At 36.9% G+C, this 25,368-nt stretch overlaps 1 protein-coding gene across 2 annotated transcripts; it reads left to right on the forward strand.

Moving 5' to 3' along the window:
- Positions 1-47: 47 nt before the first annotated feature.
- CEP43 (centrosomal protein 43) lies at positions 48-23,726 on the forward strand. 2 transcript variants are annotated; one of them, XM_041398150.1, is made up of 12 exons: positions 48-347; positions 8,300-8,353; positions 10,204-10,258; positions 10,882-10,970; positions 12,922-13,056; positions 14,598-14,681; positions 16,161-16,378; positions 19,013-19,122; positions 19,687-19,755; positions 20,392-20,431; positions 21,095-21,188; positions 21,657-23,726. In XM_041398150.1, exons 1-12 carry the CDS (start codon positions 258-260, stop codon positions 21,729-21,731), a joined length of 1,113 nt encoding a protein of 370 aa, XP_041254084.1. In that variant the 5' UTR covers positions 48-257; the 3' UTR covers positions 21,732-23,726. The 2 variants fall into 2 exon arrangements, with proteins under 2 accessions (XP_041254084.1, XP_041254085.1); XM_041398151.1 differs by lacking the exon at positions 14,598-14,681.
- The last annotated feature ends 1,642 nt before the right edge of the window (positions 23,727-25,368 follow it).

Genomic DNA, 25,368 nt, shown 5'->3' on the forward strand with positions numbered 1-25,368 from the left:
CCCCCCCGCTTTGAACTTCCCGCCCGCCGCCCGCGCTGCCCGTTCGCCGCCGCAGTTTCCAGGCTCAGCGGGCGGCAAAAGCGCCGGATAGCCGCGGTCTCTCTGCGTCCCCTCTCAGGGCCGTGCCGAGGGCGGCCACCGGCCCTATCCGCTCCGTTCCCTCGGGTCCACCCTAGGCTGGTGCCTCCGGCGCCGGCGAATCTGCCGCGCCAGTCCCACCGCTAGCGCGGTTTGGGCGGTTGTCAGGGAGAAGCAAGATGGCGGCCGCGGCGGCGGAGGAGGACACGGAGCTGCGGGACCTGCTGGTGCAGACGCTGGAGAGCAGCGGAGTACTCAATAAGATTAAGGTGGGAGAAGAAGAGCCTCTCGCCGGCTAGGAGCGTTGGCTGGCGCTGGCGGCGCTTCGCGGCCCTGCGGAGTGTGGGAGGACTGAGGCTTCCCGTGCTTCGTCTCCTCTCACTCCCGCTTGCAGCCGGGGCGCCCGTCTGGAGAGCTCCCTCGGCGTCGCGGCCTGGTGGTGGCGCCTGCTTTCCCGTGGTGTTCCCCGGCTGCTCGTGGTGGAGCTGGTGCGAGCGTCCGGGGCCTGACCATCGCACGGCGCTGCCCCGCGGCCGCGGGAATTCGGGATCCCCCGAGCGGGCAGAGCGAGGGGAGCGCGGCGCCGCCGCGGGGAGCCCGGCCCCGGCTGCGCGCGTTCCCTCTCAGGTAGCGTGTGGCCGCAAGAGCTCCCTTGCTGCCGCCAGACTGGCTGGAAGCAATGGGCAGCAGCGTGGTGCGAGACGGGGTGGGTGAAGTTGATCCCTGCTTCGATACCGAAAGCCTTTACTGAAAATTTCAAGCGGGAGTTGTTGTGGGTCGCTATTTAAGCACTTGTTCTTCTTGAGTGTGGATTGCTTCAGTTGTGCCTTGAAGGCTTGCTAAGTTTGGAAACTCTCGGGGGATGCTGCCTGCTTACAGGGTGCAAATAGCGCTATATACACAGAAGATAGCGGAGTGCACGTACTACTGAGTCAGTAGTGCAGCCTGAGCTTGTGTCAAAAAGCGTAGGAAAATTGATTCCGTGGATTCTTGTTCAAATTAAAAGCTTTCAGCAATAATTATTGTGTGTAATAGAGAGCAACACAGGTACGGAAGCCTAAAAATAAATGGGTTTCATTCAAGGCTAGAGGAGAAATGAAGTGTAGCTTTCAGATGCGGGATGGTGGTGTTTATCCACAGTGCCGTTCTAAGCCTCCAGAGGTCATTGCTGATATTTCAAGAACAGTTCAACAACTGAAGTGGTTTATGGAAGTGAGAGCGTCTTTGTATATGTACTTTCAAGTTTACTGTATTGTGAACTAGTCATACTTTTCAGGAAAATAATATGCAAAACCACATTGTTCATCCCTTTCAAATGGATGATTGTTATTTAAGTTCTGTAAGAGAATGAAGATTCTAGCTCAAGTAACTGTGTTCTGAGTAGTGAGGCTTTCCTAATAGATGTCAGATAGGCCTTTTGGGCCACCTGTTAACCACTCACCTACCATTAAACAATCCAAATATGGTGATAGTAAAATTGTAATTAAAAAGGCGTGGCAATTGGGTCACATTGAGCTCGTGAACCAGAATTTCTTAATTCCTACCTTTGTGTCGTATGTAAAATTCCATACTATGGTTGCCAGTCCATTGAGTTTTATGTGAATAAATTTATTGTAGTTCACTGTTCTATAATGCTTAGAGCGTGCGGTATCCAATACTGTGTAAACTGCCGTTACGGCAAATTAGCAAATAACTTAGAAAAATACAAAATGTGGCCTCCTTGCCAGATTATGTCTCTCCTTAATACAAGGTGTTACTGTTTAATAACTGGTATGCTTATGACTAAGGCTTTTGACTTGGAGATCTCATGGTGGTTTTTTTCTTAGCTGTAAGCCTTAATTGGCATGTGAGTTTGAGTGTTGTTTGGCAGTGTTAATGACACAGAGATTTTGTTCTACTATTACTTGACAAAACCCTGTTGCTGGAAGAATTAAGATTGAACAAGGCTTCTTAAACTGTCACCTTTTAATTGAAATTAGATTATACCATCCATTAAAAAAAGTTGCAGTCATCCTTTTATTAAAATTAGTTAAACTTGATTTTATTCAATAGTGCTTATCTATTATGTGTCAGTATTTTTGTATTATCTGGTAGAACTGAACATTTACATGTGACAACTGATGCTTGTTTCATACTTTAGAATGAGAACTGACCATTTTTCAAGATGAATGAAGCTAGAAAGTTACAATAAAGCATTTGTGATTTATTGAAGTAGCTACATTAAGGAGAAAAATATGTGGTCAGTGTATAGCTGCATTAGTATGAGGCACTGGAAGGGTTAGAATTCAAGGGGAATTATTTCAGTGGATGGAATGTATCAGGGTGTCACGCATTTTGTAACATAATGAGAGTAATTTTCAGAAAGAAAATTCTTGTGATAATTTAGGTCTCTAATAAGAGACTATTTTATAATGCCTTGCGGTTTATTAGTTTATTCTTATTTTGAGATTAATTTATTGGGTGCATTGGTGTTAATGTAAATTATTTAGCTGAAAAAATTTACTTACGATATTTTAAAAATCTGTTCATAATTTTTGATTTGTCTTAAAGTTTGAGCTCTGAAGTAATTAGTAAAGTAATATTGTGAAAACTGGAAGTTGTATAAATTTATTTACAACTTGCAGTTGAGAATTTCCTGTATATTTATCTCTAAAATGCAATATGTGTGTATATGTATACACACACGCATAAATTTATATAGTACAGATGTATACTATATATAGTTTGTTGATCATTGGAATAAGTCTGATGAATGAACCAGCTTTCTAATGAATTCTGTAAACACACAATATAACTGTAGATATTTGTATTTCAGTGAAAATTATCACTGTTTCTGTCTGTGTGATAGTGTACAAATAGAGAGTTCTGTCTTGAAGAGAATGTGATCTTTCTCCTAGGGAAGCTGTCATCATCTGAGCAAGAGGAGCCATTATGCTTCTTGTGTGTTTCTTTGTTATCTTATTTTGTTTTAGTTTATATATTTTAATCTCTTGCTTTGGAATCATTTAAGTGTAAGTGAATTTTGCATCTTTTCTGGAACTTGCTGTTGCTACAGTTATGTGAGGGGAGTTAGTATCACTAATGTAATATGCCTAATAAAGCTTTTTGCCAGGTGATACTGATAATTTCTTACTAATTTGCTTCAAAACCTGGACAGCAGAGGTATGGGCAAATGGCATGATGTTAGAGAGGATAAAAGTTCAATTTTTTAATATGAGCATTTGCACAGGTCAGTTAAAATTGTCCTGTTTGCTTTTGCATCTTTGATCCATGTACAGTAATGAACAGTGCTTGTAAATGTCTTGGAATTATTACCTGTCACGATGAGCATGCTGTGCACTGCAGTGTAACCTCCTGTTTTCTGCATGTTGTGGTGTGTTGTTTGTTTTGAAGCAGTTTATACCAGAAAGTTAACTTAATATCTGTTTCTTTTTAGTTTTATAATTCAAGTAAAATAAAACCATTTTTAATTATTTCAAATAAACTAACTGAAATTCAACATTTAAATGTCAATGTGGTCCTCATCATATTCTCAGGAAGTAGTCTAAGTATGACTGGTTCCACTCCTAGTCCAAGACTGTGTTTATGTCTAGGGGTTTATGTGTGCACAATCACTCCTTTATGTCACTTAGCCAAGATTCCAGTTTGGCAGGCAGTGGTGGAGATCATACCCTCAATGTGCTCAAGGATGAGAACCTTTACAGATTTTGCAGATGGAGATTACAGGGAGGGTATTACTGATTAATGTTGGTAGAGATGTTCCTGGTTGTGGTTTGACACCAGCCTTGGATTTGTGATGCATGTAGACTGGGAACGGTGTTTATCCTGGCGCACACAGAGTTTTAGCCTGGATTGATCACCAGCAGTTAAACAGCTCAATGTTCTGCCATGTCACTTTCCAGAGCAATGCATCTGCTCTCTGTCTACCAACGTGTATGACAGTTGTTTTGGAGTTAGGAAGTGGAGATACTGAAAGTTGTGCAGGAAGTGCCCATGTGCCATTACATTTTACAAATGCAAGAGATTGTTTAACCTTGGGCATGCACGGGACTGTTCCACAGTACTGGAGCAGATGGCAGTGACACATTCCTGTGCTTTAGCTGGAAGGTCTCTGAGAAATCTTACGCATTACTTTAATAATTTCACTTCCCTAAACCACATATTTAACCACAGCATCCTCTGATGCACATCTTGTGAGCGCAAGCTTGCAGGAGATTTTGCACCTCCAGCTGACCCATTGCAGATCTCTGAAGGGTCTCCTGTATTGGCACTTGCTGAACTTGCCTACCTACCCCTTGTTACTTAGGGAATACACTACTCTGCCTGTATGGCTTCAAAAACTGTGTTCACCTTGCTGAAGTGTGTTGAGAAGAGTGGTAACATATGCATTTGGCAGGCTGAAATTTATATTATGGTTTCTGCTAATGAGTCTTGGTTGAAAAAAGAAGCCCAGGAGTTCCTCTGCAAAAGCTGCAGAACTCTAAGGGTTTGTAGAAATGTTGAGAGATGCACGAAGCAGACAGCAAGGCTTTGTTAGCTAGCAGACAATGTAATATTCTACTGTGCTATAGGTACAAAGCAGTTTATGAAGCTAAAGTTCCCACTTTTTTACCTAGTATTCCACAGCATTTGGAGATCAGTGTTGGGAAACCATTGCTCATTCATATGAAATATTGCCCCAGCAGTAGAAAATATAGATAAAGTTCCAGAAATTCCATGGACTTGCTAAATATTATACATGTTGGAGTCTGCAACTGGGAGGTGGTTAGAGATAATCATTCAGTCCTGAATGGTCTCTGTCTTATCCTTTCACTTTTCATCCAGTATCTGCTATGTCAGATGCTGTGGATAGCGTTACAAGCATACTGCTAAGTCAGACCAATAACCTTTTTAATGTAGGTGCTTCTGGTCTTCCTATTAAAAGTATATTTCCAAATTAGATAGCCAATTTTTGAGATGCCGCCGAAAAAGTGTGTTTGGGGAGCTCTTGAGATCGTAAGGACTGTTATGCTCTTTTCCAGGGAGCTGCAGATTGAGGGAACTGCTTCCATGGACAGTCCTTAGGGTACATGCATAAGGGTCTCTATTTGGAATAGGGTAAATTTACCCAGGTTCTAAAGAGGGATACTGTAATTCAGTGCAGAAAACATGCTTTCTTTCATAGACTTTAATTTCTGATTTATAGTACAATAACAATCAGTAAAAACCAGTGTTGTCTAATGAGCTGTAAATGCCTGGGAGGAAAAGGGAAAATTTTTGTTTCAAAACACTGACCCATACATTTCTCTAACACAGAGAGTATTTGTTACATACAATGATAGCCTTACTTGTTTAGCCAAGTTCAGTGAAACCAAATTGCTGTTTCTTTGACATGAGCTCGTGCCTGATAAAACTTCTTAGTGATAGAAGAGAATGGGTATCTTTCACAGGATGAAAAAGAAGTCTGTAGGCTTGATGGGTGTAGAAGTGGTAGACACTTACTCATCAACATCTGTCTCTGTTGACATAATCCTGTTTTATTGAAGACTTAGGGCATGGGTGGGGAATTAGAATATCAAGCTTTGGTCTGCTTTACTACTAGACAGTGAATAAAATTTTTCACAGTGTATTTGGATTGTGTTGAATTCTGCTAGCAGAATGAGGCAGCGTGGAATAGCGAAATGATGAAAATGACAAGAGTAGATTGTAAGGATGTATGAGACACATATTGGACTAGTGCCAAATGGTACTAGGGTAAAGAGAAATGCAATCTGTTTATTAAAAACAAAATCCATTAAAAACAAAAGAAGTGTGAGAAGGACACTGTAAGTGGATTAATCTGTGTAGTTATAACCTTCATATCTGCTGGTAGGAGCACTGTGGCCATACCTGATGATGGTGATCTCAGTCTCTGCTGCTCAAATGCTCTAGCACTGGCCTTAGGTCCTAAAAAGTCTATATGACATTGTCCATTCTGTTGGTGTAGTATGATTCATCTTGTACTAGGGTGATTATTCCGTTGGCCTCAGCTTTGTTATTGTTGCTTTTTAGTTTCTTCTGCATGAAGTTGAGAATTACTGCTTTAACTTCACGCAAATTCTAGTGTGTGGTTCTTTGTCTAAATTTATTGAGATGATATTTTGAGAATATTGTGCTATGATCTGAGCAGTACCCACCACAAAGGATGAAGGTCAGTGTGTTGTTGTAGTAGTATAAACTGTCCTTGTGGGGATAGTACAGGAACGTGTAACTTCAAACATTGTGATGCTTGCAGGGTTAGAGGGTTGATTGCAGGGCCATGTGTCTGTGGAAAGGCTTTAGGGTAGTATTTTAGCTGATGCAGGTAAGCTAAAGGGAGATGTAAATACCAGTGGCATTATCTTCTGGTGGTCAGCTCCTGACCTTAAGTTTATTAATTGGCACTAAAGTAAATAAAGGTGGACCTAAAGCTATTCACGGGGAATGGCAGCATCTGAGAGAAATTGACCATGTGTCATTAAATAGATAAGAGGGAGAAAAGCAGCTCTGTAGTAACTAAAAGCCAGTGGGTTGGACCTCGGCGAGTGGAGCAGGCATACAATCCCAGTTAAGTGAAAAAAAAAAAAAAAAGTGGCAGTTTGATATTGTTCCAGAATCTCAAAACAGGTCAGATTCTAGATTGGCTGATGTACTGGCAACTGGCAATATATCCAGTCCCATGATCCAGACCCTTAGGGGGGTTTGCCCCTACCCACGTGCATTGGCTGGTGTGTTTTATTTTGAACTTTGTTATTTTTATTATCCTATTATGTAAATATATTTGATTTCTGTGACCTGAGTGACAAAGAAAGCCTTGCTTTCATGTTTATCTTAGTGAGGTAAACTATATAAATAAGTTATTAGCTGCTGGTTGCAAAGTTTAATGAAAACTGATTTTGTAAGAATAATATTTAAGTTAATTGCTTATAAGAGGATTTTCTGTTTGTATACTGTATCTGAGCAACTGAAAAAATGTGATTGCAGTGTCAGTATGACCATTGCATATAATTGTTGTGTTTTACTCTTCTTTTGGTGAGAATCCTTTTAGCTTTTTTGCATTATTTTTTGTCTTTCAATAAGGTGTCCAAAGAGGAGTTTCCTTAAAAAAAAAAGAAGTGTTTGTTTTTCCCATGAGAGGTGTTTGGGTTTGTGTTTTTTTGTTTGGTTGTTTTTTGGGTGGGTTGTTTTTTTGTTTGGTGGGGTTTGGTGTTTTTTGCTTTGTTGGGTTTTTAATGGGTGGGCATTTCCTTTTGGTTTTATTTTTTTGGTGGGAGGGACCAGTTACTTCATGTTTTGTTACCTCTTTTAATATATATGAGAAAGTCCAGACATTCTTTGTATTGGTCTTATTCCTAGTTATGGAAAGAAATCTCTCTTTTAAATTCTGGTTTGTGTTGGGTGGTTTTTTTTTTGTTTGTTTGTTTGTTTGGTTGGTTTTTTTGTTTTGTTTTGTTTTGTTTTTTCCTGTGGAGAAAACTTTAATATGCTGTCTTTTCTAGTTTATTACTGCAGTGTTATCTGCTGACTTATTTCAAAATGTATGTTGTCCATTTGACACGTTCAGTCAAAGTAGAAGAATTGTAGTGCTTACAAAAAATTTTTACAAGTGAGCAAGGCTTAAGCTTCAATATTCAGAGTAGTCCTTAGAAGAATTCTGGTTCTTTATAATAATACATTAAGAATCAGGTAGGTAAACCATTACTACCAGGAGTATTTGACTGTGATCACGTTCTTTTCCTTGAGAAATTCTGGGGCTTTGAGTGTAATCTGACAAGAAATCGTAGCAATTTGTGTATCTTAATGTATAGTTTTTAATGGGTTATTATGGCTTATTTGTTCATATTTCCTGAGTGAATTGTAAATGAAGGGTAGGTGTTTTGGAGCTGCCTGAATGAGATGGATGTTTAACTGTCAAAGAAACTAGTAGATAATTTAGGTACTTTGGAATCTTTTTATGTACAAAGAAATAATTTAGGAAGTCTTGTATCAAATGATGCTGCCCCGTGCCTTGTTCTCAAAATGGAAACTGTTATTTCTCTGCCTCAAGTAACATTGCCTGTAATCTTGAGTGCTTTAATTGCACTGATATAGATTACAGTCCATGCCAAGTTGCTTGAGGAAAAAACAAATAGCTGTAAAGCTACTTGCTAGCTCTTTGCATCCTATTTGCTTAGGAAAGAAAGTGCTTGTAGAAATACTGTTTGTTTTGGTTTTTGTTTGGCAGGCAGAGTTACGAGCAGCTGTGTTTTTGGCATTAGAAGAACAAGAGAAAGTAGAGGTAAGAGAACCTTAAAAAACAAATCAGAAAGAAAAAACATCCTTTGTGTAGAATTAAATAAAATAGCTTCAATACTTTCTATTTGTGAAATGTAACAAGATAAAAAGATGTATTTCTGTATAAGATGTATAAAGAACACAAAACAGGACTATCGGGATGTTTCCTGATGTTTTAAAATAGGAATTGTTAAATAGCCTTTTGAAATTATAATTTTAAGTGTCTGTCTCTGCTTGGTTTATATGGCTGCTGTCCAGTTGACCAGAATAGCTAAATGTTTTCTTCATCAAATACATCTTCTAAAAAAGATATCTACTTGGCTGATCAAGATTTTATCAAATCAGAATAATTTCTTGTGAAATTGAAAATATATTTACTGGGATGTCTTGACAAGTGTATTTCAAAAGCAGTTTAATCCAGTAAAATGCCAATAATGTTTATGGTATTTCCTATGAAGACGTTGTAGACTTGCTTCAGGAAAATTTGCTTTAACACTTAAGGATGAATTCTTAATAATGGGATGCACTAGGTACTGACACCTCTGCAATACATTAATATTAAAGAGTGAGATACTGATACGTGGTTGCATAAGAGTACTGCTGTGATACACAGATACCAGTTCTGTGACTTCTATTGCTGACTTTGCTTCGTTTCCTCTGTCTTTCCATTTTCTAGAATTGGGAAGTAGAGAGTTCTGTATGTCCAGCCTCTCTGCTTCGAAAGGAGAGGAATGGAAAACTGTTCTATTCCTCTACTGGTTAGATGGTTGAGCTCTTTCTGAAAAAAATGCTTAACTGAAACAGACAATATTGGGATGTTAGTAAGGATGGGAAGTGGTTATTCTATGATATAAGATTCCATATTACAGAAATTTAACATAAGATAGCTGAAGAAGATGTGGTAGAAGAGTAATATAGAAAAAAAGTGCCATCTCTTTATGGGAAGCTTCAGGATATTATAGAGAACCCAGAGAACAACCTCCCACACTACCTGGAGAGTAATAGCAATAGTTCAAGTAATGGGAAGAGAGATTTGCTGCAGTACATTTCAGCTCACCAATTCTTAAAAAGCTTACATGTATCGTGATATTTTAAATTTACACTGCTGACACTGGTGACATATTAATATTTACCATGACTCTGAATTCTAAAATATTAAGCAAGACTTCATTTTTTCAGGTAGCATTTTCTTGTGTGTTAGTATTTGCAAACTGTAGTGATAAATGCCTATTACTGATCCTTTTCTTACCCAGGATATGCATTCCATCTTAGGAGTGGCATTTAGAATTTGTTTTGAAAAATCCCAGAATGATTTTGACAAACCCAGACATAGCATATTTATTTATTTCTGTTTAAAAATTGAAGAGGGCAAATCTAACAAGGGAGAAAAATAATTTTTCATAATATCTTCAAAGGTGTTTTGATTCATATAAGATAAGTATTGATTTGTGTTCTAATAATTAGCATATTCCACATTTCATCTGGAAGATTTGCAAATTTCCAATTTTCAAAAGGCTGGACTGAATTGCCTTATACTTTGCGCTGTATTGGAGGAGCAACATGGGAAGTTACCTGCTTAGCTTACCTCTTCAGTCATTAGATAAATAAAAATCAGTATTAAGAATTTTGGTGAAATTACTTTAGCTCTGGGACAAATTTAATTTGCCTAAATAAATTTATTGCTAAGTAACTTTTACTTGTAGTTATATAATTCATACAAAGGTAGAATTTTATTGCATGGGTAGGGTGTCATTGTGCAGCAGAGTACACCAAAACACTGGCTTTCTGTGGTTTTCTGTGTCTTGCTAGCATGTAGATGACGTTAATTGCTGTTTGGTTTTTGCTTTTTGACAGAACAAAGCACCTCTGGTAAATGAAAGCTTGAAAAGTTTTTTAGGTACAAAGGATGGTAAGTTCTTTGTTTAGTATATACTTCTGATAATAAAAATAGGATTAAATCTTCGAATCTTATTGACAGAGCAGTCTCCATTACCTTAAGTATGCTTTTGTTCCTTTCAGATGCCCTAATTACTACTCATTCACAATATAATTAAATCTATACTTTTTAAAGTTAATATTGCTGAAGTTATATTTTTAATTAAGGTGATTAAGACTTTGAAGTTAATATTTCACAATGCCTTATGGTTGTGCTAACTCAGAGACATTCTAGACCAACAGAAACAATAACCAGTGAAAACGAAGAGTAGAGGTAGAGGAGTGAATGCGCATATATGACAAATGTCAAAATGATGTTTTTAAAACAGCTGAATTGTTTAAAAATGCTGCATATTTTGTAATTTTGTAAGCAGTCTGTAAAGCTCTTGCAGTATTACTGGCTTAAATGATTTTTATATGATGGCCAATTCAAAATTAGGGAGATGGTATACAAACTTGCTGTGAGGTGGTGGTGTGCTTAATTTTTTTAAACTATGTCCATACTGAAGCCATGTGTGCTGGTGTTACTGTTAAATCTTTGAAAAAAGATTTGTTTTTCTGTCTGGTGTATTTTAACTCTTCTCATCTTCTTTTTAGGTCGCTTGGTAGCAGGTCTTGTTGCAGAATTTCTACGGTTTTTCAATCTTGATTTTACTTTAGCTGTTTTTCAGCCTGAATCAAGCACAGTAAGATAGACTGGTTTTGTTTGTACGCAGTCCTCACTGTTTGAAGTGCATGGCAATGAATGCAGAAGCTATGGCAGATTTATTTAAACCACTTGCTTTTATTAAACACGTGGTGTTTTATGTTTTGTCTGTAATAGGTGCTTAGCGTCATGCAAATACATTTTTCAGGAAAGTGGGCTAATATGAATATTTCTCTTATCAAAATCCATGCTAGATAGTAATTTCATTTTGAATTAACAAGCTGATAATTTTTGTGGAATCATATAATGGTATATGAATCCTGCATACCACTGCAACATGTTTTGCCACTAACTTTACTATGTCATAATGTTAATATTGTTGAAAACTAAAATAATGAAAACTAAAATAGTGTCAGTCATCTACTCAGAAAGAAATTTCAGTGACACAAAGGACTTTGTGGAGATATACTTTACAAAAAAGCGATTGAATAGAATATTTCAGTTGGGAGAGACCTACAGTGATTATGTGGCCCAGCTGATTGCTTTAAGGTTTCAGGTACTGAATTAGAGGGTTTTCATAATCTTTGTCTCTTTTTATGATACAAAGGTTTTAATAATAATTTTGGGTTTGAAGCAGTTTCATTTCACTGCAGAATTTCTCATTATATCTCAAGTACTTTTTTTTCTTGAAGTTGGGTTAAATAGTTAATATATTAAAAATCCAATTTCTTCAAATCAATCAGTCATTTGACTTCTATTATTCAGAAATTCACGTTTCTTTTTAGGAGCTTATTCAAAGAAAATCCCATACAACTTTGTTCTTTGCCAAATATCCTTAGCCAAATTAGTTGCTAAGTTATTACTGGAAAACATCTGTACAAAGATTCATGTTCATGCTACCAAATAAAAACATATAAAACCAGCCACACTTAGTGTTGTGTTGCCACTCACTTTGGGAGCAGTGCTTCATTTGCATTGTAAAGGCATAATATACTCTTTGAAACACCCCCTTCTGTTTTCCAATAAATGTGTCCATTTTACCTATTGCAGATCATAAAGGAAATTTGGCCAAAATTAAGTGAGCTGGCCAAGACTGCTGTGTAGGGTTCTGAAAGATTTGACTTTGTCTGTTTCTACTACCCTCTGTCTCTGAGTAGTTACTTGTACTGTCTCTTTGTCCAGTGTGCTTGGCTAATGATGGCTCACATCAATATTTGCTAGACCTGTGTTCTGATCGGAAGTGTCACTATATGGTCATAAAAGATCAAGACGAACTGGTGTCCTTTGCAGTGTTGCCATCTGGGGCTGTGCTAACCAGCCTGGGTTTGCTGTAGCATTCTGCTTCTCCTATAGTGTGAAGTTCGGTTTGAAAAAGTGTTGGTGGGGTTTTTTGGTAGGGTTTTTTGGATGATACCAAATTGCTTTCATCCCTTTTTCTGTCCAAACCCATGTACTTTTTCATGTGAAACAGAGACTTGAAAGTAAGTGCTGACCTGTGCAAGCGTAGTTCTGTATGCACAGGAATGGTAACTCCCCATCATCCATGAATTTGCTGGCACCACTGGCTGGGTGTCCTTGGATACACTTTTAAATGTGATAGGCTAAAGTAATTTGGCCATATAAATTCTTAAATCCCAAAGCATGCTAATGATGGCTTCTTGCTTATTTAAAATAATTTTGCATGATCTGCGGCAAGTTCAGGTGCAGATCAGAAGTAAATTATGCAATAGATGGTATGTAAAAGAGGTGGAGATGTGGCTCTTAGGGGCATGGTGTAGTGGTGGACTTGATAATCTTAAGGGTCTTTTCCAGCTTAAGTCATTCTATGATTTTATTATTTTAGTCCACCAGCCACAAGACAACATAAATAATCACTGTTTTGTTCAGGTACACCTGTGTTAAATAATACTTTTGTCTTACAAAATATGTCTTTTGTTTTCTGACAGTTATTTCGATGTTGTGATTCTTTTTTTCTTCTGTTGTCCCCCCAGCTAAATGGCCTTGATGGTCGAGAAAACTTAGCTCGAGATTTGGGAATTACAGAAGCAGAAGGTACTTTGGGTGGCCCCCTGTTGCTGGAGGTTGTTAGGAAGTGTCAGCAGAAAAAGACTTCAGGTGGTGGAGAAGTAAGTAATATTAAATTGAAATTTCTTTATTTATTTTTTTTTTAATGATGAAAAATAAACTGAAATTATGAACACTTGGCTATTGTACTGTTTCAGGTCTTTATTATATTATGCCTTCAACTTAATCAGAGAGATGAGAGATAAACTTTATGAATATTACTTTTAATACCACTCTAGGACTCTTTATCAATATTCTGCTACAACATAGTAGCATAGAGTGAATCTAGATAAATGGCACACTGTGTCACTTACTTTCTCATTTCTGGTGTGGTTTGATAACACTTTTATCTATTCCTGTTTTCCTTGGCGTACTTCTAATTTTAATATGACCTGAAAAGCCTCGAATGAATTTTGTCAAAAGCTTTAAAGCTCTACTGAAAACTTATGTACTTAAAATTAAATATATCAAAGTAGTGAACTATTTGAAGGCAATGACAGTAGTATTTGAATGGAACAGATAATAAATATGTTGATTAAGTGAATTAAACCCAACAAATAGCATTTGATTGTGACTTGAAAGAAAGGTCTCTACACCCAGGATGTATTCAGTGTCCCAAAGAAAGCTTAAATTCAGGAGTAGTTGTCATAGACTTCTTAACATAGCAATTTTCTGTCACATGAAAGTAGGATTTCCTTAAGCCCTTGTATTTGCTTGTATTTGATCCATCTGGGAATGCCCCAGGAAAGCCAAGACCCTTGCGCCTGCCAGTCTGTGCGTGTCCTATTATGGGGACTCCACTGAGCAGTCCCACTGTATTGAAGGGTGTTTAAATGACTTGCTGAGGTTCACTTGCCAGCAGTGTATTGGAGTCAAATCCTGTAGTGCAATTTAGAAGGGAGAGCCCCTCCTGGATCGCCTCACTCTGTGATTTCCATACTGTGTGTGACTATAACTTCCCAGTTTTCTCTAGTACTGCCCTCAGCTGTCTTCCCAGTGTCAAGATTTGCATACTGTCCAAGTGAGGGTAGCCTTCTTTCTTGTTGTTGCAATTATCATAGGATCAGAGAATCATTGAGATTGAAAGAGAGCATTGAAAGATCATCCAGTTCAAGCGTCAGCATAGCATCATCACTGTAACCCCTAACCCACAGCACCGAGCACCAGATCCAATGCATCTTGAACACTTCCAAGGATGGCGACTCCACCACCCCTCTGGGTAGCTTGTTCCAATGCCTGACCACTGTAACAGTGAAACATTTTTTTTCTAACATGTAATCTGAATCCCCTGTCTCATCTTAAGGCCATTTCCTCTAGACCTCTCACTGCAGGCACAGTAGAAGAGTCTGGTCCCCACCTCACTACATCCCCCCTGAGCCTCCTCTTGTTTAGACCAGCTACCTCAGCTGTTCTTTTTAGGACATGTTTTCTAGATCCTTCATGAGTCCCATTGCCCTTCTCTGGATGTGTTGCAATACCTCAATATCTTTTCTAATGGGAGGGGCCCAAAACTGAATGCAGTAATTGAGATGCAACCTCACCAGTTCCAGTTATTACAAAATTAAATATAAGTTTTAGTAAGTGCTTATTTGAAACTTCTTAGGTGGCTCCAGTTCTAAGTGACAGCCAGTGCCCCACGTCAAAATCATCTGATGGACGGTCAAGTGCACAATCTATACCAAATAAAGTAAGATTATATATAATAAAAAGCTTTGTAACATATCTGAGATAAGTAAAAGAGAGAACTCCTATGAAACTGCAGATATGACAGCATATTACTCCTGTGAAACTACAGCATTCACTTAAATGGTCTGTAATTTGCATATATTTATTCCACTCAGCAAAACTTTAACTATGATTCCAAGAAAAGATGAGCTGTTGTGCTTATACTTTACTGGCATGACATAGTACAGGCCCCAGAACAGAAAAGTAGGTGTAGCTTCCCTTTTATTGTAGCCAGGCTATCATCAAGCTCTTAATTTTCAAAACACATTCTCTTCCTCTGGATAGGAAATGAAAATATTTTTATTACTACCACTTGTGGGTTTAAGTACTTTTTCCTGCCCTAGAAAAACTGAGCTACTGCCAGCAATTGAGTGTGGTTCTGTGACTGAGATAAAATAGCCTTGGTGTGAAAAAGACCTACCAAGGTAATTTTAACTTTCATGGCCTTTAGCTTGAAAATTTAGCTTCAGCCTTCTGAACAAAAGTTAATGACTGATAAAAAATACTTCAGACAGTACAACTTGCATACATATTGACTATCTGGATTAAATAATACTCTTTGTTTCATTTCAAAACTGTGCTGCTGTTCGTGTGTAGAAAGGAAGCTAATGTAATAAATCTTTTACTGGCTTAATTTTAATAAGTCTAGGAGAAAGTAAAAATAGCAGTACTCCTTGCTAGGTAATAATATGAAAACATTTTTCTTTCTAAGCACCTTGATTATCTAGGTAAATTAGAATATTGTTGTTTGGGCCACAAAGCCGTGGTAAGTTACAGCTTGAGTTGTGTGACTTGATGTGAAAGGTTGCACATGGAATTGTCCTTACGTTCCAGACTTTGAGTGAGCCATAAGCATGAGAAGATGACTGAAAATTACGTACTTTTAAAGTCTCGCTTTTGTCATTTTTGGTTTTAGTATTTGAGAGAATGTGTCAGTAACTCCAGTTTTCTTATGCTTATTACTTTAAAATCTGATACTATATTGCAGACATTACCATTTAATAGGGAATTTAGAGTAATTTTCATGGGTTTAAATTGATTTCTTTTGAAGACAGTGGCTATAACTAAGAACCTTTGTTTGTAGAGATGTTGCAAAATAACATGAATAAAGTGTAAAAATCAGTCTGTCTGTAGATTTCTTTATTTGATTACCAAGATATTTTAAAACTACTTTTATAATAGAAGTGATGTAGATAGCATAGGAATGTACAGGATGAAACAAAAGATTTTAATGGCAGCAGCAATAAAGAAGACTTTATAGAGTGATAAAACATTTTTCTGGTGTGATTCTTGATGATACTAATGAACTTGCTAGTACTTTTCAGGAATTTGAGGTAATGTTTTAAGAAGTGATGCTAGGTCTATGTTATATGTTGTGCATTTATATATACACTAGAGTATTATGTGACATAAGTACTTACTCCTGCCTTTATCGTTCAAGGCGGCTGAAAACACTCAGAGTGATACAAGTGTCTCATCAGGGGAAGCAAGCAAAAGAAGTATTGATTTTCTGCCTAATGAAATAAAACTAGATCCTCAACTAGAAAACAAAGACTTGAATACCAAAGAAAAAAGTGATCCAGTTATGGATGAAGATGATGTAGTGGGAGATTCTTTCTTTGATGACCCTGTACCCAAACCAGAAAGAACTTACGGCTGGTAAGTAACATGGATGTTCTTCTTAATACATGGTTTGTTTTGTCCTCTGTATGCTTTCAGACCTTTGAGAGCTATTAGTTATTTGATTATTTGCTTTTGTAAGTGTTCAGATCTGGAACAAAAACATCTGTTTCCAAAATATTCACGTCTCAGATTTTGTTCTATTCCATGATTCTGTTCTATACTATGTGCAGTGTCCTCTGGGATCTCTTGAATGTAGTATGAGTGGAAAAACCTGTATCACTTTAAGGTGCTTCAGTTAGGGTTTCTAATGTCCCCAGCCTGTTTCTTTGGTGGAATGAAGATGTATGAGGCACAGACATCAGTGTTTCTTCTTGCAACAGAGCTGCAGTGGTGATCTGTACTAAAGGAATTGGACAGTGACAGGGACAGTGGATTAAATATTGGTACAACTTTGTAAGGAATACAAAAAACACTCTAAAGAGGCACCACAGACTGTAATAATAAGGAAAGTTTCCTTACAGCAGGGGATTTTCTCTTTACGTTGCAACACCTTTTGTGTTTTCAGTGAAGTGTTGTTACTTCTGCATGTGCCAGTTTTGCAGATGCAGCAAAGCACATTTTTTATTGTTCATCTGTAGAGTCTGATGACTGAAAAATGCCATTTGAAACAAGAACTAGTGACTGAACTATACAGCACCTTTGTTATAAAACTGAAAACGTTATCTTTGTGTTGTCATGTTGAGTTATCTTGAAGCCTAGCTTAGATATCACTGTATTGAGCAATGCTGCAGGATCATTTCATGGTTTTCTTTGCTGTGCTCAAGTAATCAGAGAATTGCTCCAGCTTAGCAGACATTAAGAAGAGGTTGCAAGATCATTTCTAAATCGGTTTGGCAGTTGAATTTTCCCCCCTCTATGCTGATAGTGGGCAGAGCAGCATAAGGTTTTTTGTATTACTCCTACAGCAGATGCTTAGTCTTAGAATAGGATCCTTCTGGTAGAGCACAAAGTAATCGTGCCAGATAAACCAGGTTTCTCTCTAATAAATTAATGGACTCTTTGTGAAAAATTATTTATAATACAGTTTTTGTTGGATGTTTTTCATTGGAGTGGACTTCTTTTTCCCTCAAAGAGCAGTGGTTGTACTCTGGAAAATATTGTGTGTTACAACTAACCCTATTGTAGTATTTATTTTCTCATTGTTAATATCAAGATTAAAACTGCATCTGAATGCATTTACTCCTCCTTACTCGAGAGCTTGTTTAGCCTTTAACCAAAGTAACCGTTGTAGCAGGTAGTCTAAATGGTAAGTTGGGTAAATTAGAAAAGGCTGTAAAAACTTTTGCATAATAATAATAATATTTACTAATTTCTTATTTTTTGAACATTTTCATGTGACAGCAAGGGAAGTTTTCTTTGAAACTGTGTAAACTAGATTTCTCTAAAAGACAATCCAAAAAACAGACTAATTATTTAGTAAAGTAAGGATTTGTTTTCCTAGTAGAGAAACTCCCTACAGATAAAATTGCTTCCAGATTATGTCTGTCTGTAGTAGAGTCACAGTCCACAAGTAGTATTTTGTAGCACATAATGTTACTGTGATGCAGCTATTCCAGTAACATCCCATGATAACCTGCTGAATGTGTTACCAACAAATGAGCTGGAATTTGTAGCTGAGGTGTGTGTGCTGACTTGCTCGTTTTTACCTTCCTGACAACTTTTCTAGAGGGCAAAAAACCCCCCATATTCTTCACATAGAATCCCCTTTGTGGTACTTTCTGCTGTTATGCTGGAGTCCTAAGGGGTAAATAAGCAGGACCACTGCCAGCATTGCTTTCTTTGCAAAAAGGTAATTTCCTTGTGGAAATCTTGCCCATTCATTTAAGATGGGTTCAGAGCAAACAGTTGCTAATGACAATGTGAGAGATGATCCAGGCACTTACTATCTCTAGGTCTCTGACCCCTTGTTCAAAATTTTGAAGCACTTTAACGTGTAATTTTACACATGATATTTTGGTGATCTAGATATGATGAGTGATTAAATTATGCCCATTATTAATAGGAATGGAATCAAAATAGCAAAAAGTTCTGGCAATACTAAATGTGAAAATCTTGATTTCTTTTAATTTGTGTTTATTCATCCTTTATTTGCAAGTTCAAATCCTTTTGAACTAGGTAGTAGCCAAATGGACTTTAACATGTGGTGAGATCTAGCTTCCTATAACCAAGAGGTTTTCATTCTGTGAAATGACTGCTCTTAGAATTAATAGCTTCATCAGATGTAATCTCTTTAAGATGTAAAACAAACTGAAGTACTGATTTATGTCTGAATCTTTTTTCTTTTGGCTGCATTTACATGTGGTGATGATGAAAGGCCCCTAGACATAAATATTGATGCTGATGAAGGTGCTCTGTCTGTGGGAGAAGATAGGTGGAAGTTTTGCATGGGTTAGAAAGTGGCTTTCTCATTCAGTGTTGTGGTTGACACTTGTGCCAGTGAACTGCCTACTCCTTTTAAGGTTGCAGAGTGAATAGACCTTTTCCTTGCTCTTTTTTGCTGTGGTATTGATGTTTTAGTTTGATGACAATTTAATAACAGAAAATAAAGTAATTATGCATATTTTACAGCTGTTATTGGAAGTGGAGTACTTATTTATTTGGTTTTTACAGGAAAACTGAGGCTAATAAAGCAGGTGGTCTAGCATCCCTTTCTGATGCACCGGCTCTAAAAAGTGGGTTAAGCTCTCTGACTGGTGCACCTTTGCTAAAGGAGTCTGATAGTAAGTTTTCGTATTTTTTTTGTGTTTTGATGATTATAGAAGTTATTTCTGTACACGTTTAGATGGAAAAATGATAGCATATGTGGTCCCCTTCTGGTTGTGCTTTACAGTAGGTGCTTTCTTAGCGAGTGATGGCATACTGACAGTTTGGATATAGTGTGGTACCACTGGGGCATTTTATGCTTTGGAGCATGAAATACTTATCTACATCCCTTTTTTGTCTGTATATAAAGGAGTATATACTTCTGCTGCTCAGTTTTAAACTGAAATTGGCTTATTCCTTTGTATTATATTAAATTATTTGTACCAGTTCTTTAGAGGTGTTTGCTTTCATGTTGTAAATCCCTGAGAAGTGGGAGATTATTCCTGTTTACTCCTCAAGTTTTTAAAAGTTATCAGAGTTCAACTGTGAAAATATAATATGATATTGCTGTACTATGCTATAAAAGTGCACAAGGTTGATATAAAAGAACAGGTGTTATAAATGGTTAGTTTGTATGTGTAAGTGGGATCTTACTAATGAGTGACAAGTCCAATTTCTGATAAAAGTGCTTTTGTTTACAGATTTGGATAGAAACTCTGTTTTAAAAGACCTGCGGTTGGTGAATGCAAAGCTAGGATCACTAGAATTAGGCAAGTAACTGCTAAACTCTGATATTTTTCGTTGTCCATAACTGAAAAATTCTGGCCCAGCTTCTTAAAGGAATCTGAGAAACTCAAATACACATATTGAACATCAGTTTTTACTTACATTATTCTGTTTAACATAGATTGTGAAGCTTAATATAGTTAAAAGCAAGATGTAATCTAAAGAAATCCAGAAAAGTGAAAAACTGGTGTCGTGTGTGTTAATATTTTAAACATGGAGCAAAAATTTTATTAATTCTGTGCATGCATTTACTAATACCAAGTGATGAATTTTGTTGTTACGGTTTCTAAAAAAACAGGGGGTTTATATTTTTGGTAAAAGGTAGCCTAGCAAGTATTATTGCTTTTCAGTGGCATATTTAGTGGTCCTCCACTCCTCTGAAGAAGGTGTGATGGAAGAATTCTCTCAAAATAGAGCTGTCTAGTATTTTAGTATTTAGTATTTTAGTATTTATGTTATGGCAAACATAACTCGTCTTCCTAATCCGTGTAAGTAATTTAATCTACTCCCACTTTTGCTGGTCATCAAACCATGTATTTTGGTGCAGGAATAGATTGGGGGGGTTTTGTGTTTCCTGAAGAGAAAACTTGTTTGATTAATAGCTTTTAAATCTTATTTAGGAAATGGAGATGATGATGAATATGCTGATGATTTCAACAGGTAAGAGAAGGATCATTCCTCAGTAGGGTAGTACTTTATGCATATAAAGTACTTAAGCATATCCACTAGCATATTTGAATTGTTTCATAATACGGTCACTATCACTGAGATCTGTCAGTATTTCTGACCCCCTTTTAACTTCAGTTTGCTATTTTAATAGATTAATTATCAGTTAAAAAACAACAAAACAATATCTCTTTTTGTATAGGGATAATGAGTTCCTTAAACTGCTAATGTCAGCATGATACTATGTTGGGTTTTTTTTGGAAGGGGTTTGAGGTTTGGTTTTTCTTCCTGAACCATGCATTTAAAAATGTTTTAGCAATTAATGCAATTAGTTAATAATTACGTTGGATGCTGAGATATTCAATTGTAAAATAAGGTATCATGAGTAGTTGGTAATAAATATTTAACAACCTCCTGCTTATGATGTGAAGGTATTGGTGTTGTAAATTGCATGATAGAGGCCTAAGTATTTCTCAGCATTTATTATGGCTTCGTTTAGGTAGAAAGCCTTTAGTTGTTATGAAGTTTAAAGTAACTTCACATCTAATTTGCTAGGAAGTGCAATTTCAGTCAAATGTCCGGCATAAATTAAATGTCATGCCTAGATGTTTGATAAGGAAGTCTTATTTCTGTGCTTATGGTTTGCTTTCTTTTTAGTACAAGTCATCGCTCGGAAAAAAGTGACATCAGTATCGGTGAAGAAATAGATGAAATTTCTGTGGGAACAGAAGAGTCAAATGCCAGTGATAAAGTATGATTATTTTTAAATTGTTGGTTTTTATATTCTTCTGATCTTGTCTTGACTTTTTTTAAACCTGCTGTGAAGTAACATGCTGTTACCCTTAGTTCCTAGGTTGTATGTTAAGGTCTGTTATTCGTTACATTCTGGATTTCATGCCTAGTATCCTTGCTAAGTAAGGTGCTATATTGATTAACAAAATCCCAACAAAACAAAAACACTGCAACAGTTGTGCAGTAGTACAACTCACTGTGCCTTTCTAGGTGTGTAAAATGTATTTGAAGCTTGTTCAGTGTCCAGCATACAAAGGTTTATCCCAGTGTCTCAGGATCTGTCTGGTACCTCGTAAAGGATTGTGTAATCTCATTGAAAGAGCTTAAGGCTAAAAGGTACATGAAAGCACATGAAGGAATGCATGACATAGTACTTACTGGTTTTGTGATTTCTGAGTTTACAGTTTTATTTCTGTTTCTTTTCTAGCTCGAAAGCATCACACAAGACCTTACCATTTCTCAGTTAAGAGACGTTGCAGATTATCTAGAGGACGTGGCATAGAATTGGACAGCAAAAATCTATCATTGTGCTGGACTAGAAGACTGCTGTGGACTATTAATTTCAGACAATCACCTTTTGCTGGAATGTCCGCTCCCTCTTTGTGCCTTGTGTTTTAAAAATACTGTAGGTGAAGAAGATTTTTAAATATTCTGAACAAGAACTAGACTAAATAGTGTGTTCCCATTTGAGTCTGATATCAGAATTACTTTCTTCATTTGATTCAGCCAAACCTTTCACAGAAGGAGGTGGATTTTCCAAGCTGAATGTCAATTGCTGGCAGTGGACATAATAAAAACCAATTGGTAAGAGAACATTGAGAAAGCAGCATGTGGCTTTATCGTGAACTTGCACTGTTATTTTAACGGTCAGATTTTTTTTAAAGATAACCAAAGCAAGAACCTTCGAAGGTAGTGGTTCAACTCATACTTCTTTTAACACAACCTTGTCAAGTCAGCATGTAGTCCATATTTATGGTAACTCTAGCCAAAATACCTAATTACTCCAGACTTACTTGAAACTGCTCTTTTACAGACTCCTCTGAAAATTGGACTTTACCTTTTTAAAAAGGATCTTAAATTGAGAGTATCTAAACTCTTAAACCTAAATTTCGCTATATTTAGGAACTAAATTTAGCACTAGTCTTAAGCCAGAATATTCTTGTTTAAATATGTTTGTCAAACCATTGATGTTAAGACCTAAGCTGTTTCTATATATGATAATTTTTTCAATGTTATCTGTTGTTAAATCATGAAAAGTAATTTTGTAATGATTCACAAATCAGTAACTAAATCTTATGGGGTAAGTTTTTAACAGTGTGTAATACTTAGTGGAGCGTTTATTTTTGAGGGTTCTTCATGTGCTGTAAGATCACTTTCATTCTTGGAAATATTTTAAGTAAAAATGAGCGCCAAAAAGTGAAACTGCTAAACTTCTGCTTCTCAGATTCTGACTGCTGTACAAAGTTCAATGCAAATATTTAAAAATACTGAAGACATTATGGACACTAACTGCTAGCTAGGAGCAAATTCTTGTATTTTCATGATGCTCTTGCAGAACAGGGTCAGTCGTGGCAAGGTTGACAGTTCTTCAGTGATACTGTTGCAAGTGGCACTGCTGTAATGTGTAGGTCATTTGTAATGGACAAATTTGGACACTTGTAATACTGAAACAAGACTTCAAAATGTGCACTTTCTGAACATTGTGAACACATCTGGATAACAGACATATAAGTGAATATAAATAATTTTATTTTTATCTTCATTTTCTTTTTTTGAGGATTTGTAATTTTCTTTTTCAGGAGCACTATTGGCCTGTTATCAGTAGTCACCATAATGGAAGTAGCATGCTAAACTAAAGCCATTGGTTAAGCATATAAAGATACTACTGTCGCTAGAAGCTGACTTAAATATTTTTTTGCACTGGTCCAGCAGGCCTGGAGCAGTGCTGGGAAGTTAGGCTTGTACATTACATGAATGATTTGAGAGGAGACAGCAAAAGTGTGCCTTTTATTTATGTGCACCCCAAAAATAGCCAGCAAAAAAGCATCAGAGTATTTAGTTATGCTGTTAACTTTTAACTTTGTGCCATATTGTAGTAGCTGAACACAGAGGAGAATTTTTTTCACCCTAGGAAGTCAATGTGCCATAACTTCAAATAGGAACAATGCTGTAACATATGATATAGCATGTGTAAAAAATTTGTCTGTGCCTCAAGATAATGTATATGGAAAAGTTTGGATTGGACTTTTTTCCATTCTTTTTTCCTTTATTTTTTCTTAAGAATAGTATCAGCATGTCTGAAGGAAATAAAATTTCACATGAACAGTTGCTTTTGGCATGCCTTTTTAAGGTGTATGGAATAATGCAGAGGCAGTGTTGTTTGCTTTCTTACATGCCTTGGGAAAACATGATGTTCCATTACCTGTTAGCTGTAGGATATGTGGTGATTTATCGTACCAAAAGAAACCAAAAGTTTATTAAAATACTTCTAATTGCATTTGAAGATGTGGCCTTTTCATTAACTAATTAGATATTTTAAGTGTTAACATGACTTGTGTTAACAGCCAAGTATTGTTCTTACCTTTGGGAATTAGTTGGAGACCTTGCACTTTGGCTCTAATTGAAGGAAATACCAAAAAGTGGTACATCTCCATGCTGTTCCTCCTGTGAACTTTTACTGAATTGTGTATAATAATTCAAATTGTAGAATAAAGCTATTGTGCTGGCTAAATCATGTTTTGAGACTTGTTGAACCAGAAATCTTAACATTTAAATAAATTAAGAAAGCTCTATGGTATTTGAGGGGTTTTTATGAAAAATACTTTTTTTATAGTCCAGTCTGCAATTGAGAATCCTTTTTAACCCAAAGGATCTTGCAATTCCTGATGATGAATCTGGTTAAGACTTGACAGAATTACATTAGTGGTATCAGCCCAAGTTGTCAGAAGGTTTATGATTCAACAAAAGAAAGAAACCCAACAATCTTGATTGGGTCGTTTACCACTGTTAGAGGTATTTGAACATAAGTGACAAGTTAAATTCTCTTGAATGGTTGTTTCACTGTATATTTCAAACCATACTGTTTAGTATTTCACATAGGCTTCTCCCAGAAGGACCAATGTAGTTGAGTACCTCACCTCAGATGTTAGAATTGACAACCAGAGCCCTGTAATAAAAAGATGGGAACATTTCTGTGAGCAGAGAAGCAAGTGTTGGAGAGGGACACTGATAACTGCTCTGCGTAGTTCTGTATCAACTAGGTCTGGTTAGAAATAGTCTATTTTGTTAAATGCTCTCTGTAATTTTTTTAATAAATTCCATGGTTTTTCAGAAGTAAAAACTAGACTATGACTGACTGTTGCATAGCACTAACATGGCTCTTGTAATAAGGCTAGATTATAAAAATGATACCTGTCTTTTATTTTTTTTTTTTGTGAAATTGCTACATTCCATCGCTTTTTAAGTTAAATGGGAAACCACAGCACATCTCATAAAATATTTCCTTGTAAGTGATGCTTTTCTGCAGATATAATAACATCACTATCAGGTTTAGACTGTTTTAACAGCATACAGACACTACACCTAGCTCTTGAGACAACTGAAACACCTGATTAGGTGATGCTGGTAAAGATGGGGTTTACTACTTCATTTTCATTTTACTATAGTCATTTTCACTGATGAAATACTATCAACAAAGACCAGCCTTCTCCTCAGGAAGAAAAATTCATCCATGGGTAGAACTTTGTGGCACCACAGATGCATGTCTTTTGGCAGGCCCTTTAGTTTGATGTTTTCTTTGTAAGGCAGAGCCAAAAGAAATTGAACTGAATTGCAAGAGGTGCAGTTCTAGTAGATTTGTAAGTGATCTCATTCATACTGAAGCTAAATCCTCTAAGGCTAGCTGCCAAAATCTCCCAAAGCATTTTTGTAGCCAATTTGTGGACAGATAGGCTGGATAAAAAGCAACTTTGCAGAAAAGAGACTGGAGGAAGCTTTGAAGAGTGAAAGCCTGGAAGTGTGGGTCAGTGTGCAGGCTGAGGGAAGTGGTTACTTCCCCTTCCTTGTGTGAAAAACGCCAATCACTTGTTTTTCAATTCCACTTAAGGAGCTCTGTTGGGCCTAAGCTGCTGCCTTTCCAT

Source organism: Onychostruthus taczanowskii, unplaced genomic scaffold (assembly GCF_017590055.1).
Source record: "Onychostruthus taczanowskii isolate IOZ18803 unplaced genomic scaffold, ASM1759005v1 scaffold141, whole genome shotgun sequence".
Taxonomy (NCBI): domain Eukaryota; kingdom Metazoa; phylum Chordata; class Aves; order Passeriformes; family Passeridae; genus Onychostruthus; species Onychostruthus taczanowskii.